General features: G+C 39.9%; 1 protein-coding gene across 1 annotated transcript in view; it reads left to right on the plus strand.

The window, feature by feature from the left end:
• The window catches only part of SORCS3 (sortilin related VPS10 domain containing receptor 3), a 609,576-nt gene that overhangs the window by 424,079 nt on the left and 169,225 nt on the right, over positions 1-16,272 (plus strand). The window contains exon 6 of the mRNA XM_015148111.3: positions 7,581-7,645. Coding sequence (XP_015003597.2) covers positions 7,581-7,645 — 65 coding nt within the window. The remainder of the gene's footprint in view (positions 1-7,580; positions 7,646-16,272) is intronic.

Below are 16,272 nucleotides of genomic sequence, written 5' to 3' on the forward strand. Positions count from 1 at the left end.
AGCATTGTGTCTAATAAGGGGGAATAAAGGTACTTGCAACTCAGTACAAAGATTTCTTCACTGGGGAGGAGACCAGATTGTTACAGGAGCCTTGTCAAGAGTTGGTTCCAAGGATTTGTGATGTACCCTTAATCTAGAGAGGGAGAAGGTGCCTAAACTGAACTTCTTAGTAGCAAGGACTTTTTATATCTAGTGCCTTGAACAACACTACCATCATTAGTTACTCAACAAATGTAGAAGTGTCAGTGGGGGAGTTGGGGGAAGAAGACAGGCAGGAAAGTGTATTATTTTATCCTGTCCTTTCAATAGAATATAATATTGTCATCGCCAAAATGTAAAGACTGCATCCTATGTGTCAGACACTGTTCTCAGGGATTACTACTTAGCTCATTTTAATTCTTCTAACTCTATGAAGTAGGTATTATGAACTTCCATTTTATAGATGTGGAAACCAAAAATCATTATTTGCACATATGTGATGAAGAGTTTACACAGAGGGCTTGATCCTAGTTCCCTTCTTGAAGAAGACTGGAAAAATCTACTGGAAAACATTAGTTTTACCCCAGTCATGAATGTTAGTCTTCAGAAAATCCCTGTGGTAGAATTCATGATTGAGTAATTTTGGGCTCACTGCAGCCTCCGCCTCCCGGGTTCAAGTGATTCTCCTGCCTCAGCCTCCCAAGTAGCTGGGATTGCAAGTACACGCCACTACACCCAGCTAATTTTTATATTTTTAGTAGAGATGGGGTTTCACCATGTTGGTCAGGCTGGTCTCAAACTCCTGACATCGTGATTTGCCCGCCTCGGCCTCCCAAAGTGCTGGGATTCCAGGCATGAGCCGCCGCGCCTGGCCCATGATTAAGTACTTTTTGAGTGTTCATAGGGTTTTCATAAATTCATACCTGATCTTCACATCTTTATTTTGTCCTATAAAATTTTGTTTTATAGTCATTTAATTAAAAGTAGGAATACAGCATACTCAAATAAAGGAATTATTGATTACTTATTTACATTAGCAATAATAATATATACTTATATACTGAAACAATGTATCTTTACTATCTGATGCTTTCTAGAAACTTTCTAGGAGTCTTTTTCTTTCAGACAGTTTTAATAGGATGCTTGAAAATTCATCTGTACTCTTTTGCAGATATTAAGCACAGGGAGCTTTATGTGTCCTGTGGCTAGTTCTGCACTGAATACTGCTCCTGGCCTTCTGGTCTATCCTGGCCTAAATTTGGTCCTAGAAATGTGAAGGAACTTGGATGCTTGAGAGGGAAGAGGTGCCAGGGGCAATTATTAACCTGCTTGGCATATCTGAGCAGGCATGCCTCTGCTCCCCTCCTTAATACCTGTGGCAATGTCATGGCCCCTGTTACACATGCCTCACCTCATTCTATCATCACAGACCTCAAAAAAGTCAAGCCCAAGCCCTAAGTTTTCTTTTCTTCAACCATGTTTAATCCTTCTTAAGGTTTCTTTGCAAAAATCTTCACTGACTACTCCTCTACCATTGGCCCAACCTCCTTTTTCTATTCTCAACTTTTCCTTCTTACCAATTACCTTCAATATGAGTGACTCCAAATTCATGTAGTCTAGAACCAAAATTCTCTACAATATTGAAAATGCATACAGAATGCATTTGTATTTCCTAAAATGCTGCTTTAAAGGGACTTACATGTTGGGGAAAGGGAGGCAATGAGGCATGATGTTTATGATCCTTACTCTAGGAGAGATGGATGGGCACAAATCCCATTCTTCTCACCAGCTAGGAGAGGCAGCTTACAGGAGAAGTTAAGCTTATGGCTCAAAGCCACCTTCCTGGTTTGAGTCTGAGTTTTGTTGCTTCGTGGCTACATGTCTTTGGGCAAGTTGTTTAAGCTTTTAATGACTAATTGTGCCTTTTTAAGTAGAGAAAAAATCATTCCTAACTCATAGAGTTGATGCGAGGATTAAGCAAAATCAACATTTTAAATATGGCTAACACATAGTGTACTCTTAATATCAATGAATTGTTATTATGTGATATTCTTATTTTACTGAAGAGAAAAATTAGATAAATGATACCTTCCTTAAAAGTTCATTTTGAGAATTAATGAAGATAATGCTTATAAACACCAAACACAGTGCCTGACACAGGAATGGTCTTAATACCCATTAGCATTTATCATCATCATTATATACACTTTCCCAAACTTTTCTACAAGTTTATCCCTTATGACTTCCACTTTTCCCTAAAGAAGAAAACTCTGAATGTTTGCATCATGTATTTATTTGCTTGGTGTATTTGTGTGTACTTTCCTTGCATTGAGTTTCTAGAAGTGGAGACTTGGGACTTTAAGACGAGGGACCTGATTGCTTACACCCGATGAATGTCAGATAGTTTCCTGGTGAATTGATATGGCTCGAAATAACAATAAGTTCATGGTCTTCTCAGCAGTTTGTGCTAGGTGAGGAAGTGCAGTTCCTGAATGCCTATTTTTGCTGCCTTGTTACCAGGGGAGGCTCAGAGTGCAAGCAATTAAGCATGTCCAGCTAAGGCAGTGCTGCTTCTTCTTCTTCTTCTTCTTTTTTTTTTTTTTTTTTTTTTGAGACGGAGTCTCTCTCTGTCGCCCAGGCTGAAGTGCAGTGGCGCCATCTTGGCTCACTGGAAGCTCCGCCTCCCAGGTTCACACCATTCTCCTGCCTCAACCTCCCAAGTAGATGGGACTACAGGTGCCCGCCACCATGCCCGGCTGATTTTTTGTATTTTTTTAGTAGAGACAGGGTTTCACCATGTTAGCCAGGATGGTCTTGATCTCCTGACCTCATGATCCGCCCGCCTCGGCTTCCCAAAGTGCTGGGATTACAGGCATGAGCCACTGCGCCCAGCCAAGGCAGTGCTTCTTAACTGGGTGTGATTCTGCCAACCATCCCCACCAGGCAATATTTAGCAGTGCCTAGAGACATTTTTGGTTGCCACCACTGCGGGAGGGTTACTGCATCTGGTAGAGGCCAGGGATGCTGCTAAATATTCTGCAATGAGTAGGACATCTTCCACAACAAAGAATTATCCAGCTCAAAATGTCAACAGTGCCAACGTTGAAAAGCCCTAGGCTAACGCCATCGGCATGGCAGAAGGTGGGCAGCGGCTTTCCTCTGTGGGCTGGAGGAGGGCCTCAGGCCACAGCTCAGATTGTGGTGAAGAATGTTCTTCTTACCCTCAGCATCCAAATTATTTTACTATACCTCTGGCCAGCTGAACAGCTTAATTTCCTCCCCTGTGGACCTAGGGACAGAGCAATTTTGAAGTACAAATCTCTTACCCCTATCATTTCCTCCAGCGGGGAGCCTAATCCTGAGTAGTGCTGGAACTCAGGAGAAATATTGAATAAAGATAATTAGGGTCTCTGGCCTTAGGAAGTTTACTGTCTGGTGAGCTGCATATATTTATAAAAATCATTCTATTTGTAATCGATAGCTTAAGCAAATAAATACACACACACCTTCACAAACAAAGGCACCATGTGGGCTCGTATGTATCAAGAAACTACAAACCTGAGATGGAACTAAGAAATGGATTCAGATTTAAGGACCTTTAGCTGTGTCTAGTGGTCTATCTGTCTCTTAGTGCATTTCCCTGTTTGTGTGAACCTCTGACTCTCTGGATTCTCTAGATGTATGTGTGTGTGTGGGTGGGGGGAGGGTGGTGAATGTATGTGAAACTGCACACGTGCATGAACTGTCTCTGTCTCTGTTTGTTTCTCTATCTCTGTGTGTTTCTGTTTCACTTTGTCTTTTGGCTATTGTCTTCATATTACCTCCTCTCTGTCTCTCTGTCATATTGTCATTTTTTTTCTCTCTGTATATGTACATCATTTTTATAGACCTGATATTCCTACCAGGCAAGGAGTATTTCTCCTGGTGACCAGATTTGAGAGACCATTCTTTCCTAACAGCTTCAGTAAGAGAAGTCTTGAGGGTGTCTTTTAAGTTGCGATCACCTGATCACCATAGCCAAGATGTCTCATGACCCTACTGGATCACATGACATCCCAGGGCTTCAGAGGGATGGGCTGCTGTGATTGACCAGCCTGGCCAAAAGCACATAGCTGCAGTCAGATAGACAGCTCCATAAAGGATGACAGGAAAGCATACTGAGCAGACCCAAACCACAGGTGTCCATTCTAGTGAGCCAAGACCAACTCAAGAGAACAGCTTAATAATGCAAGTGCTGGAGGATGTGTGATCCACATTCTGGATTCTCTAGAATTGTAAAGGAGAGAGATCAGTGTGAGCTGGCATGACCAGGGAAGGTTTCCAGGAGGACTTGATTCTTGCTTTCAACCTTGAAAGTTGTGTGAGATTTTAACTAGATGGAAGGAAGTGAGCCTTCCTGTTGAGTGAAGAGTTTCTTTGCTTGTTTTATTGGTTTGGTTGCCTTGTTTTAAGCTCCCAAGAAGCAGACTTTTCTTTCTTTGTTAACAGAACATAGTATTTATTGACCACAATCAGGCTTCTTCAGTATGGTGCCAGTTCTCTGAATGCTACTCTGTCAGTGACCATGGGGAGAGAATGGAAGAATAACAACTGAGAAACTTCTAATCCTGAGAGTACCAGCGTGCTATAAAGAAACAGGGAGTTCCTTGTGGATTCTAGATATTAGACCTTTATCAGATGGATAGATTGCAGAATTTTTCTCGCATTTCGTAGGATGCCTCTTCACTCTGATGATAGTTTCTTTTGCTGCATAGAAGCTCTTTAGGTTAATTAGATCCCATTTGTCAATTTGGGCTTTTGTTGCAATTGCTTTTGGTGTTTTAGTCATGAAGTCTTTGTCCATGCCTATGTCCTGAATGGTATTGCCTAGATTTTCTTCTAGGTTTTTTATGGTTTTAGGTTTTATGTTGAAGTCTTTAATTCATCTTGGGTTAATTTTTGTATAAGGTGTAAGGAAGGGATTCAGTTTCTGTTTCCTGTATATGGCTAGCCTGTTTTCCCAGCACCATTTATTAAATAGGGAATCCTTTCCCCATTGCTTGTTTTTGTCAGGTTTGTTGAAGATCAGATGGTTGTAGATATGTGGTGTTATTTCTGAGGCCTCTTTTCTGTTCCATTGGTCTATATAACTGTTTTGGTACCAGTAGCATGCTGTTTGGTTACTGTAGCCTTGTAGTATAGTTTGATGTCAGGTATACCTATGTAACCAACGTGCACATTCTGTACATATATCTCAGAACTTAAAGCAAAAATTTAAAAAAAATTACTGTGGTCAAATACATTTGGGATACATTGGGTTAATAAAATGAGACATTTCCCTTCTGAAAAAAAAAAAAAGAAAAAAGCAGGGTGGCTTCAGACCAAAGAAAATATTCATATAGTCCATTGTGGTGCCCTCAGTCCTCTGTATGTCTGGCCTCAAGTGTTTTACATTGAAAATTTGGCATTATCACAGGTAGATCGGTTGTTTATTAATTCAGTAAACACTTAAGTATCACCTAATATGTACTACACACATAGGTCCCAATGGTTCAAAAATAAATAAGACAGGATCCTACTTTAAAGTTTATAACCAAATAGAGAAGACACAGAAATGAATTAGCAGTTGCATACATGATTTGATTGTGCCATGCAAAGCAGTGGTCCTCAAACATGGCTGCACATGGAAATCACCTGCGACCTTTAAAAATACTGATGCCTTGGTCCCATCTGTAAAAGTTTTTATTTCATTGGTCTGGTGAAGAGACCCAGGCATCTGTATATTTCAAAGTTACCCCCAGGGCTGTCATTAGCTGTAACGTCTGAGAGCCACCGGGATAAGGATGCTTTGGGAGCAGGGAAAGGGCTCTGCAGTGATACTAGGGAAGGAAGGACTGCTGGAGGGGCAAGGCCCAGTGAGCTTGGAAAGAGGAATGAGAGTTCGCTAGGGAAGGAGAGGGGCAGGGAGATGAGTGGATAAGGACGTTGGAGCTCTTCCTGCTGGAAGTCAGGAAGTCTCTCTAATTTTGGCCTAGTCCCTGTGTGGCCTTAGGCAGACATCCATTTTTTTCTGTGCCTCAATTTCTACTTCAGTCACATATGACTAATGATGCCTGCTCTCCTTACCTTAGGGGTTTGCTGTTAGGATCAAATGAGGTAAAGAAAAAGGAAATGATAGAATGTCAATGATCACGGGGAAAAATAACCCATTAGAGTGAAGCCTCATTCATTCAGCCTCTTTGAGAAAAGAAGTAGTTTACATAAATGAACTTTCAGATAACTAAATTTTGACCTTTCAAGAAGTAATAATTTTTTTTTAACCAATGCAAATCATTTTAGTTTTTCTAAAACATACCACTTGCAACTGAACTAATAATTTTATTTTAACCAATATAAATCATTTTAGTTTTTCTAAAACATACCACTTGCAGCCTTAATTTCTTAAACAGGGTACCCTGGATGCCATCAGCCCCTGTTTCTTTTCTTCTGTGCCTTCAGCCCCTCAACATAGATGTCAGCACTGAATTGTGCTGTGTTACAGTAATGCCCCCAGGGCTACTGAGAAGTGTAGGGATTTGTGGCATGGAAGATTGTGTTTTGAGTTCTTAGGTCTGTTTTTCACAAGTTTTCCATTTCTCTTGCTATTGAAGTATCAGTTCTTGGTTCTCACCATTTTCAATTCTACTTTCCATTTCTAACTTGCTGCTGCTTCCCTATCGAAGACTGGAAAACCAGAATACAAATCTTAGAATAGTGTATAAAATCTGAGCCATTAGACTATAAGTAAGAGCCTGCCAGAGAGAGTGGATTGTGTGATCTTTAGTAAATGAGTTTTTAACATGTATGTTGGCTCTTTTCAGTGGGCTTTCTGGGCCTTACTCTGGCCTGGGTCTCTAATTTAGGAAACAGCTGACTGGGCTTTATGTGTGAAAGCTCGGAGGTCTATGAGGATTATTTATAGGGATTCTTAGGCCTCCATCTTCTAGGTATTGGCCAGAGACCTTTAAGGTTTTCCACTTTGGTCACCAGGAGAATTTTGTCCTTGTCAGACCAGATTTTGAATGTATATTGCCAAACTTTTGTTATTTTCAAGGCAGGAATAAAGAAGGATACCTAGGATTAAACTCAGGAAGGAAGGAGTATCTTGAAGCAAACAGCCCAAACTGAGGCAATATCGTCTTCCCCACTGGGTAGAACAGGCAGGTAAAGTGGGAGGGCAGAGGAGGAGGAAGTGGTGGAAGGAGTCAAGAAGGTTAAGACAGAGGAGATAGATGGAAGACACTGGGGAAGAGAGAACTTCTGGGAAGCTGCAACGTGGAGAAGGCCATGAGCAAGGTGTAGGCCAGCATGACTATGCACTCTGTATTCTTCTCTATTTTTTTTGAATCATTGACTCATTGACCATTCAGTACTCATGTCTCGTGACCCTTATAGGTGACAGTTTCTAGGAGCAGCCACACTGTGAGGACTGCCAGTGGCCACATTCTGCTGGTTCCCAGACTGCAGGATGGTCGTCTTTGAGAAAGTGGATTTCTGAGTAGCATTTGACCCTGAGTGCCTCCCACTTCTCTGTCTAGTATCGGTGTTGTCACTGAGCTTCTGTCTCTCTCTTCCTTTCCTAGGTCGGTGGCCGGATTGGATAAGGAGGCGGACCTGGTGCACATGGAGGTGCGGACCACGGATGGATGTAAGTTCTGCTACAGCCAGGCTAGGCCCAGGGAGATCTGCCTGCAGGTCTCTTTCCTCCCCCAATTTGTGTTTTAATGACTTGGAAAGATGAAAAGCCCTGAGCTCCATTACAGCCATATCCATCCTTATTTCCCAGAGTAGGGGTGAGAAGTCCTTTCCTAAGGGAGACTTTTCATTGAAACAAACTCTCAGGAATGAATTTTCTGGGGATATGAGTTAATGTGATGAAATTGAGGCTCCTGTTTGTAATTTCTTTGGCATCTTCAGAGTAATTTGAAGAGGAATGTCCATAACTCATCATGGTATTTTACATTCATAAGGCAAATTGCAGGGACTGCCTGCTTCAGAGTATGAACCCTTTATATAGGCAGCCTTACCAAAAAATGTAATGGGGCAATTATTTGCAAAACTGTTTATTCATCCATTCGAGATATTTAGGGATGGCCTGCTATGTGTCAGACATGGTTCTGAGCCCTAGAGAGAGAGAGAGTGATGAGCAAGTTCTATATTGTCCCTGCAAATAAGGGACTCTTCTAGCAGTGGAATTGCAAGATTTTAAACACATGACCCACTATGTACCTTGTGCAGCTGTGTACTTCTTACACAAAATTGGACTCAGAAAGCATCATTTTGTACCAATTTAAGCATTTTATTCTTTTCAGAGTTGTTTATACTTAAAGGGTTCTTCTCCATCCAGGAAAAATAAAATCAGCTTAAATAAAAATGTATAAAAATATAATTAGCATATCTTAGATTGAGAACAGAGCCAAATAATCTAATAGTGGTGATGCAGAAGTGCAGCAGAACAAGCACCTGCCTGTGAGTTGGGGTCCAGGGCTCTGTTACCCTCTAGCCTTGAGACCAGGAAAAACTCCTTAACCTCTCTGGGCTGTAACTTCCTCTATGAACCGAGAATACTCATCCTTGCCTGGAGCACCTCCCAGGATTATAGGTTAATCAAATAGAAGGTGAATATTAGAGAAACTCAAAAACGTTGTATAAATGGAAGGTGATTCTGTTTTGACCTGAGTCTGTTAAGTAAAACTGCATGTGCTTTCTGCAGGAGAAATCTACTGTTGGAGGCCAACCATAGATGCATGCCATAAACATGCATTTGGGGGAATATGTTTTATTTGATTTAGTTTTGTTTTTAAAAGAGTTAGAAGGTAATCAGAATTTGTTACTATATTTCTGCCACTCTGTACCACTCCCTCCCTCCTGCCCTCCCTCCCTCTTTCCCTCCCTCCTTCCTTCCCTCCTTCCTTTCCTTCGCCCCCTTCCTTCTCTTCCCTTCCCCCGCTTCCTTCCCTTCCCTTCCCTTCCCTTCCCTTCCCTTCCCTTCCTCCTTCCTTCCTCCCTCCCTCCCTCCTTCCCTTCCTCCCTCTTTCCTTCCATCCCTACTTCCTTCCCTTCCTGCTTCCTTCCTTTTCATCTCATTTGATCCTTGAATAGATGTAAATCTGTGAGACATCCAGGGATGACCTACACTCTTTTAAATATATTTTTTAACTGAATAGCTATTGGGAATTTAAGGAGATACTGTCACACACTTAAATTACTGATCATAAGGGTGGTAGAGTCTGGATTCAAAATTATATTATTCAATTCTTATGGCTGAGAAAGAAACTGGGAGAAGAATGAAATGTAGGGGTTTCAGGGAGCATAGAAGGACAGGAGGAGGACAGCAAATATCCAGTCTCAGAAAATGACCCACAGGCCAGTTTTCAGGACAACTCTCGCATGGGCTTTGCTTCCTAAGTCAACCTGTTTAGACCTATATTTGTGATCTATCATGGTCATCGTGTTTCAGAGTTGGAGGATGGTCTGAGTTCTGACCTGGTGTAGGAATCCCTTCTCCCAAACCTCTAACAGTACATTCTCAGGCTCCGTGAGCTCAGGCTTAAGACACATTATTTTAGACACATTATTTTCTGATGCTGGACAGCTCCTTTAAAAAAATGTAGTTTATTACATTAAGCTAAAATTTATTTTCTGAAAGTTCAAGAATTCTGGTCCAAATTGGGATGAGGCCTATGGTGCAGGACTTCTGTGAAATTTTATGAGATTACAAATGCAGAACACATAGAACAGTTTCTGGCCTATTGCCAGAATTCAATAATTGAATAAAGGCAGGCAGAAATATAACAGGGATAAATGTCACGTGCTGTACTTAGGTTAAAGTATAGAATATATTAGTTCTGTTCCATCTTCTAGGTTTTTAATTTTATTTTATTTTTTCATTATAAATCCTCCCCTGGAATTCTAGAGTTTTTAAAATCAATTTTTAATAGTTAAAAGAATGCTTTTTCAATCTAGTAAATTGCCCCTAACTCAACTTTATTTAGAAAGTGCACATAGCAAAACTGCCTTGATCTGGGCATGTTTTATTTGCATACCCTAACAAAATGCATAATGTCTTTCCTTTGTGGTATGCAGTGAGTGCTGCCTCACACTTGTGCATACACACACACACACACACACACACACACACATCTCTACCATTGTTTGAGCATCATCAAAAATACAAAAATGTTTTATTTACTGTTTTTCCTGACATGGTAGTTTAACTCAGATTTGCCCAGATTCACATAGCTAATTGGTAATAGGAAAACAAACAAACAAACAAAAAAACAAATTCGAACAAAAACCTCCAACTAGTGGGAAGGAAACTTCTGATAAAGGACATCTACAAAAGACCTAAAATTAACATCATCTTAATGGTGAGATACTGAATGCTTTCTCCCTGAAGAGCAGTAAAATGGCAGGAATATTTACTCCTAACACTTTTATTCAACACTATGCTGAAAGTCCTAGGCAGTGAAATAAAGCAAGAAAAATGAAATACAATTCATATAGATTGCAAAGAAGAAAATAAACCTTGTTATTCCCATTGACATGATTGCCTATGTAGAAAATCCCAAGGTATCCATAAGAAAATCTCCTAGAACTAATATGTGAGTTGAGCAAGGTTGCAGGATATAACTCATTCAGTGTAGAAAGGATATTATTTTCAATCAATGGTGTTGGATCAATTGGGCAGTCATCGGGAAAAATTAACTTCAACCTATGATTCACAAGTTATACAATGATTCATAACTTATACAAAATTTAACTCCAAGTAGATCATAGATCTAAATATAAAACATAGAATTATAAAACTTTTAGAAGAAAATGTAGGGGAAAATTTTTATGACCTTGGGTTGGACAGAGTTTTTTTAAAATCACACTAAGAGCAAAATTGATAAAATAAATAATTGATAAATTAAGCTTCCTCAAAATTTACAACTTTTACTATTCAAAAGATACTGTTAAAATACTGGGAGAAAATACATGCAAATCAATGTCCAACAGAGGATGTGTAGCCAGAACATATAAAGAATGCTTAAAACATAGCAATAAAAAACAGCTCATTAAAAAAAGTTCGAACAGATCATTTAGCAAAGAAAATATAAAGATTACAGATAAACACATGAAACAGTGCTGAACATTATTAGACACTAGGGAAATGCAAATTAAAACCATAATGATATGTCACTGTATATCTATTGTTATCACCAAAATAAACAGAAATGACAGTATCAAGTATGGCACAGAAGTAAAGCAATAGAACTCTCATACATTGCTGGTGGGAATGCATAATAGTACAGCTACTCTGAAAAAATATTTTGGTAGTTTGTTATAAAGTTATACAATCTTATAACCCAGCAATCCCACTTCTGCTGAATATTTAGCCTAGAAAAATGAAAAATTTATATTCACATTAAAACCTGTTAGTGAATGTCTGTAGAGATTTATTAATAATCACCAAAAACTGGAAACAAATATTTTTGAATGGGTGAATGTATTAATAGGCTGTGGCACTTCCACAAAATAGGATACTACTCGGTATTACTCATATTTGAAGCAACACATGAATTTTAAAGGTGCTATGTTGAGTAAAACAAGCTGCTCTCAAAAGGTTACATGCTGTATTATTCCATTTATATGATCTTATGAGAAAGACAAACCATGTAGATAGAGAATTTACTGGTGGCTCCCAGAGTGGAGAAAGTATTTGACATGAAAATCTGCATGAAATATTTTTTAGGATGATGTCATTGTTCTGTAACCTGATTGTGGTGGTGGTTACATAAGTCTATATATCTGTTCAAACTTACAGAACTCTATGCCAAAAACTCACTGTGTGTACATTGAAAAATATGTTTGTATTAAAATACTAAAATTAAAATTTTTGGTTAATGAAAGCTAGGAGGCATAGTTCCTGACTTCTAGTTCTACAGGAATTCCTGCTTCTTTTCTCATTCATTCACTTATTCATTCGCTTACTTATACTTTTACCCAATCAACATTTACTTAAAATCTATACATACTGGGCACTGAGGGGACACACAGGTGAATGTGATCTCATCCTTACCATCAAGGAGCTTCTAGACTTGTATTTGAATGATGGACAATGCAAATGATGGACAAGTATTACAATGTTGCTAGCACACTTTGACAAGGACTTTAATAGAGTTGGGAATATATTGTGTTGAATTGTAAATGAGATTGTGACTAATAACCTAAGCAAGTTAGGGGAACCATCTCAGAAATAGAGAATGTTTGATTTGGTACTAGGGCTTAGTAGGACATTATCTGAGCATTCTGGATAGGGAGAAGAACCTTGCAAGTTCCCAGAATCATGAGAGGTGGTATGTGCAAGGCTGTAAGTTATGACCTGGAAAAGAATGAATGGAGATAGGTTAGTGAAGCTGGGTTGAAGAGGACCTACGAGCGAACAGGTAGGTAGCTTCCTGAGCCACAGTTCATGCTGCACACCAAGGTGTCTCGGCCATCCTTGCCTGTTTATAGTGATAAAGCTTCATGAAGCAATTATATTTCCCCCAGCTGCAGTCTCACATATGGATGGTACCTGTCAATCTCTGGTCACTTCACCTTCCTTTCTACCTGCCTCTTTTGTCTGCTTGTTTCACATTTAAGATACAGGAAGTGATAGATGAAAAACTAGGACTCATTTCAGCTCATTCAGACCCCAGCCTCCATCTCTGGAGCACAAGGCAGCTTTTGCTCTATTTCCCTGGTCCCCAATCCAGACTAACGTGGCTCATAACTTAGGAATGATTCTGAGAAATAGAGAAGCCAACTGGCTTGTCTAGTGGCCCCAGGCAAGTGGTGGAGGAGCAGACTGTGACTGTGGTGGTGGAGCAGACCAGACAGTAGCATCAGTGATGAGGCCAGGTCACATCCTGTACCCTGCTTCTCAGGTACTGTACTCTGAGCAGACAGACTTATCCAGTACCCTCAGCTCTGTGTCCAGGTGTTTTCTTGCCTGATGACACTGGGCTTGCCAAGCTTGCCCGCACTATCTGCCCAGGCAGGTAGGTGGGCCTGGGAAGGGTGTTGAAATGCATGACTCTCGAAGCCCTGATAAGAGGGTTACACTGCCCTGGGCTGAAGTGTGGGTACCAGCAGCTATGAGATACCACTCTTTCTGCTCGATCTCCATGGGAACCACGTTTTCAATTTGTGTTTATCTTTTTGAGGAATAAAGAGATATGGTCTTTTAGCTATTCACAGGCAGGCAGACGTGGAGAGTAGAAACCTAAATTCTAATTCCAGTTTTTCCACTGAGAGGCTATGTGATCCAGGGAAACAAGTAAACCTCTCTAGGTTCCTTTTTCCTAATTATAAAATGAAGCAGAATTAATGATTTATTTATTCATTCAGGGAACAGAAGCAAGATCTGCTCATGAAACACCAATTAAATATTGCTCTATGTAGTTCCCAGAGTAAGACGAGGATACTGGCATCTGTGCAAATATTAATATAGAAATTTGTGCTTTTCTTATATTTGCTCATTGGCTCACAATTCACTCCACCGTAATGGAACACTCTTCAAGTATAGAAGACAAGTGGTCCTCAAACCAAGCATTATAATCACCTCATGAATAAACACACACACACACACATACACACACAAACCCCTACCTGGGTCCCACCACAAATCAATGAATGAAGTATCTCCTGGGAAAGGTCCCGGGCATTGGCCTTTTATAAAGCTGTCCTGCTGATTTTAGGACATGTAGGATTGAGAACCAATGCACTAGATCTGAGCTGGTTGAACTTTAACATGCATGTGCACCATCTGGAGAGCTTGTTAAAATATATACTCACCATTTCTGACAAGCTCTCAGCTGCTGCTTCTGGTGTGGGGACTGTACTTTGATTAACACTGAACTGCACTGAGCTGCAGGGTATATACAGATAAAAAGGACACAATCAGCACCAAGTAGCTCGCAGGCAAATGGGAGAGGCAGATATGTACACAGATCATTGTTGTAACACATTATGCTAAAGGCCATGGAGACACTGCTGTAAGTATCATGGACAAAGTGCTGTGGGGACCAAAAGGAAGGGTTGCGCAACTGCTGAGGAGTGGCAGAAGGCTGCACGGAAGAGGCCATAGCTAAGCCTCATCTTGTGGGATGAGTTGGATGAGTTTCTACCATCCAAAGGGATGGTAGAAATGGGGTGTGGGAAAGTTATGCTAGAGCTGTGCTGTCCAATATGGTAGTCATTTAGTCACAGTGGTTATTGAGTCCTCGAAATGTGCTGTCCAAATCAAGGTGTGCTTTAAGTGTAAAATACATACCGGGTTTCAAAGACTTATTAAACTATGAATGAAAAATTGTTCCTTGATAATTTTTATATGATGACGTGATGAAATGATAATATTTTGGGCTAAATAAAACATATAAATGAACTTCACTTTTCTATTTACTTTTAAAATATGATTACTGAAAAATGTAAAAGGTCATTTGTGGCTTGTTTTTTATATATATTGGATGGTGCCGCTCTAGACTGAAGGGGCCCCAGAGAAGCAGCATAGAGCATGGACTTTTCAGTTGTATAGTGTGGCATTGACAATTCTGACTTTGAACTTAACTCCAACACTCTCGATCTAACCCAACATAAGCTGGTCTCTTTTTTTGTTTATATATCAGAATCTCTCCTCTTGCCTAGTCCTCGTCTCCCTCTATAGGAGTCAGACTTCCTGAATTAAGCTGAAAGCATTAAATTATTATTATTATATTTTTGCCCTGGCAAGGTTTAAGCAGGGCAAAGCCAACAAGTTTGGTTAACAACTGTGTGAATAATCCTATTTCTGCCATGAGATTCAGGATTCCAACGGCTTTTCCTCCCATTCACTTCTGGAATTCATCTTTCTCTGAATGTCCCTGCACATGCTTTCTCTCTGACACAGTTACTCAGTCACAGACCGACAGACAGAAGGACGCACACACCCTCCACGTAAGAGGAAATTGAGTGTCAATAGAGTTGGAAAACTAACTCTGTCATTTAGACCTTGGACAAATTTCTTAGCCTTCCTGTGATCCCTCATCTAGTGTTTTACCTATTTGAAAATACTAACAAGTGTAAGAAGTATTTTTATAATTTATTTTTTTCATCAGTTTACTAATGAAGATCTTATTATAGAGTAAAATTGACAACAAGGGAGATTTCAGTTCAATGAACAAAGCAGTAACAACAGAGAGTACCCAAAGATGATGTGGGCTGCTTTGTGAAGTAGTGAGCTCCTCTGCATGAAATTCCCAAGTATGGTGTCCCATGGCGCACTGTGATAAGTGAACCTGAACATGGGCAAAACATTCGAAGCATCTAGACATTCTAGAAATGTGCAGAATCAAAACCTATAGAACATATGCCACCATCCTTTGTCTTCCTCTCATCATCAACCCTCATTAAGCAATCACTGCACTTCTTCTAAGACAAGATAAAGCCTAATACTTCTTAACAGAGATTCCAGGCATACATAAGTAATCAAATGAGCTTGGCACACAAGTGAAACTATTAGCTTTGAAGACTAAACTCTAGGCTCTAGATACATATATTATTGGCTCTTTAAAAATATTGATTAATTCAATAACTTTGGAATTGTGTGAACTCAGAGCTCTAGCAGCTCTTTAAGACTTCAGAGGCCAAAATGAGGACAAAGTGGGAGCTAAGGCAATGGGGCTGCAGACTGCTTGCCTTCTGTTCAATCATAGCAGGCACAGTAAAACTCACTTTATGGATGGAGATATAGGATTGTCTTTGATAGAAGGATTCCAGAATCAAAAAGTCAGAACATATAAGAGATTCCCACATTATATTACATTCCAAAAGGCATCAAATCATATAACAACTTGCCCAAGGTCACATAGACAGCCAGTGACAGGGAGTGACCCAGTATGTAGATTCTAGTCAAATACCTAGCCCAGTTTTTGTTCTCTGTTTAAAATACATAAAGGTTAGGATCACAGATACTGGTGTAAAATCACCTGGGTTCAAATTCTAGCTCCGTCACTTCCTAGAGCTGTGGAACTTAGGTAAGTTACTTAATCATCCTGTGCCTCAATTTCCTCTGCTATAACAGGAAAATGATAATAATTGTAACTCCCTGGGTTGTTGCAAGAATGAAATGTGTTAATGCATATAGTTCCTAGAACACCAAACAATGCAGAGTGAGCAGTCAAAAATGCTGCTATTGTCATCGTCATTGTCATCATCATCATCATCTTCATATAGTCACCCTATTTGGGGTCAGTTTATTTAGCAGGGACA

This window comes from Macaca mulatta, chromosome 9, assembly GCF_049350105.2.
Source record: "Macaca mulatta isolate MMU2019108-1 chromosome 9, T2T-MMU8v2.0, whole genome shotgun sequence".
Lineage (NCBI taxonomy): Eukaryota > Metazoa > Chordata > Mammalia > Primates > Cercopithecidae > Macaca > Macaca mulatta.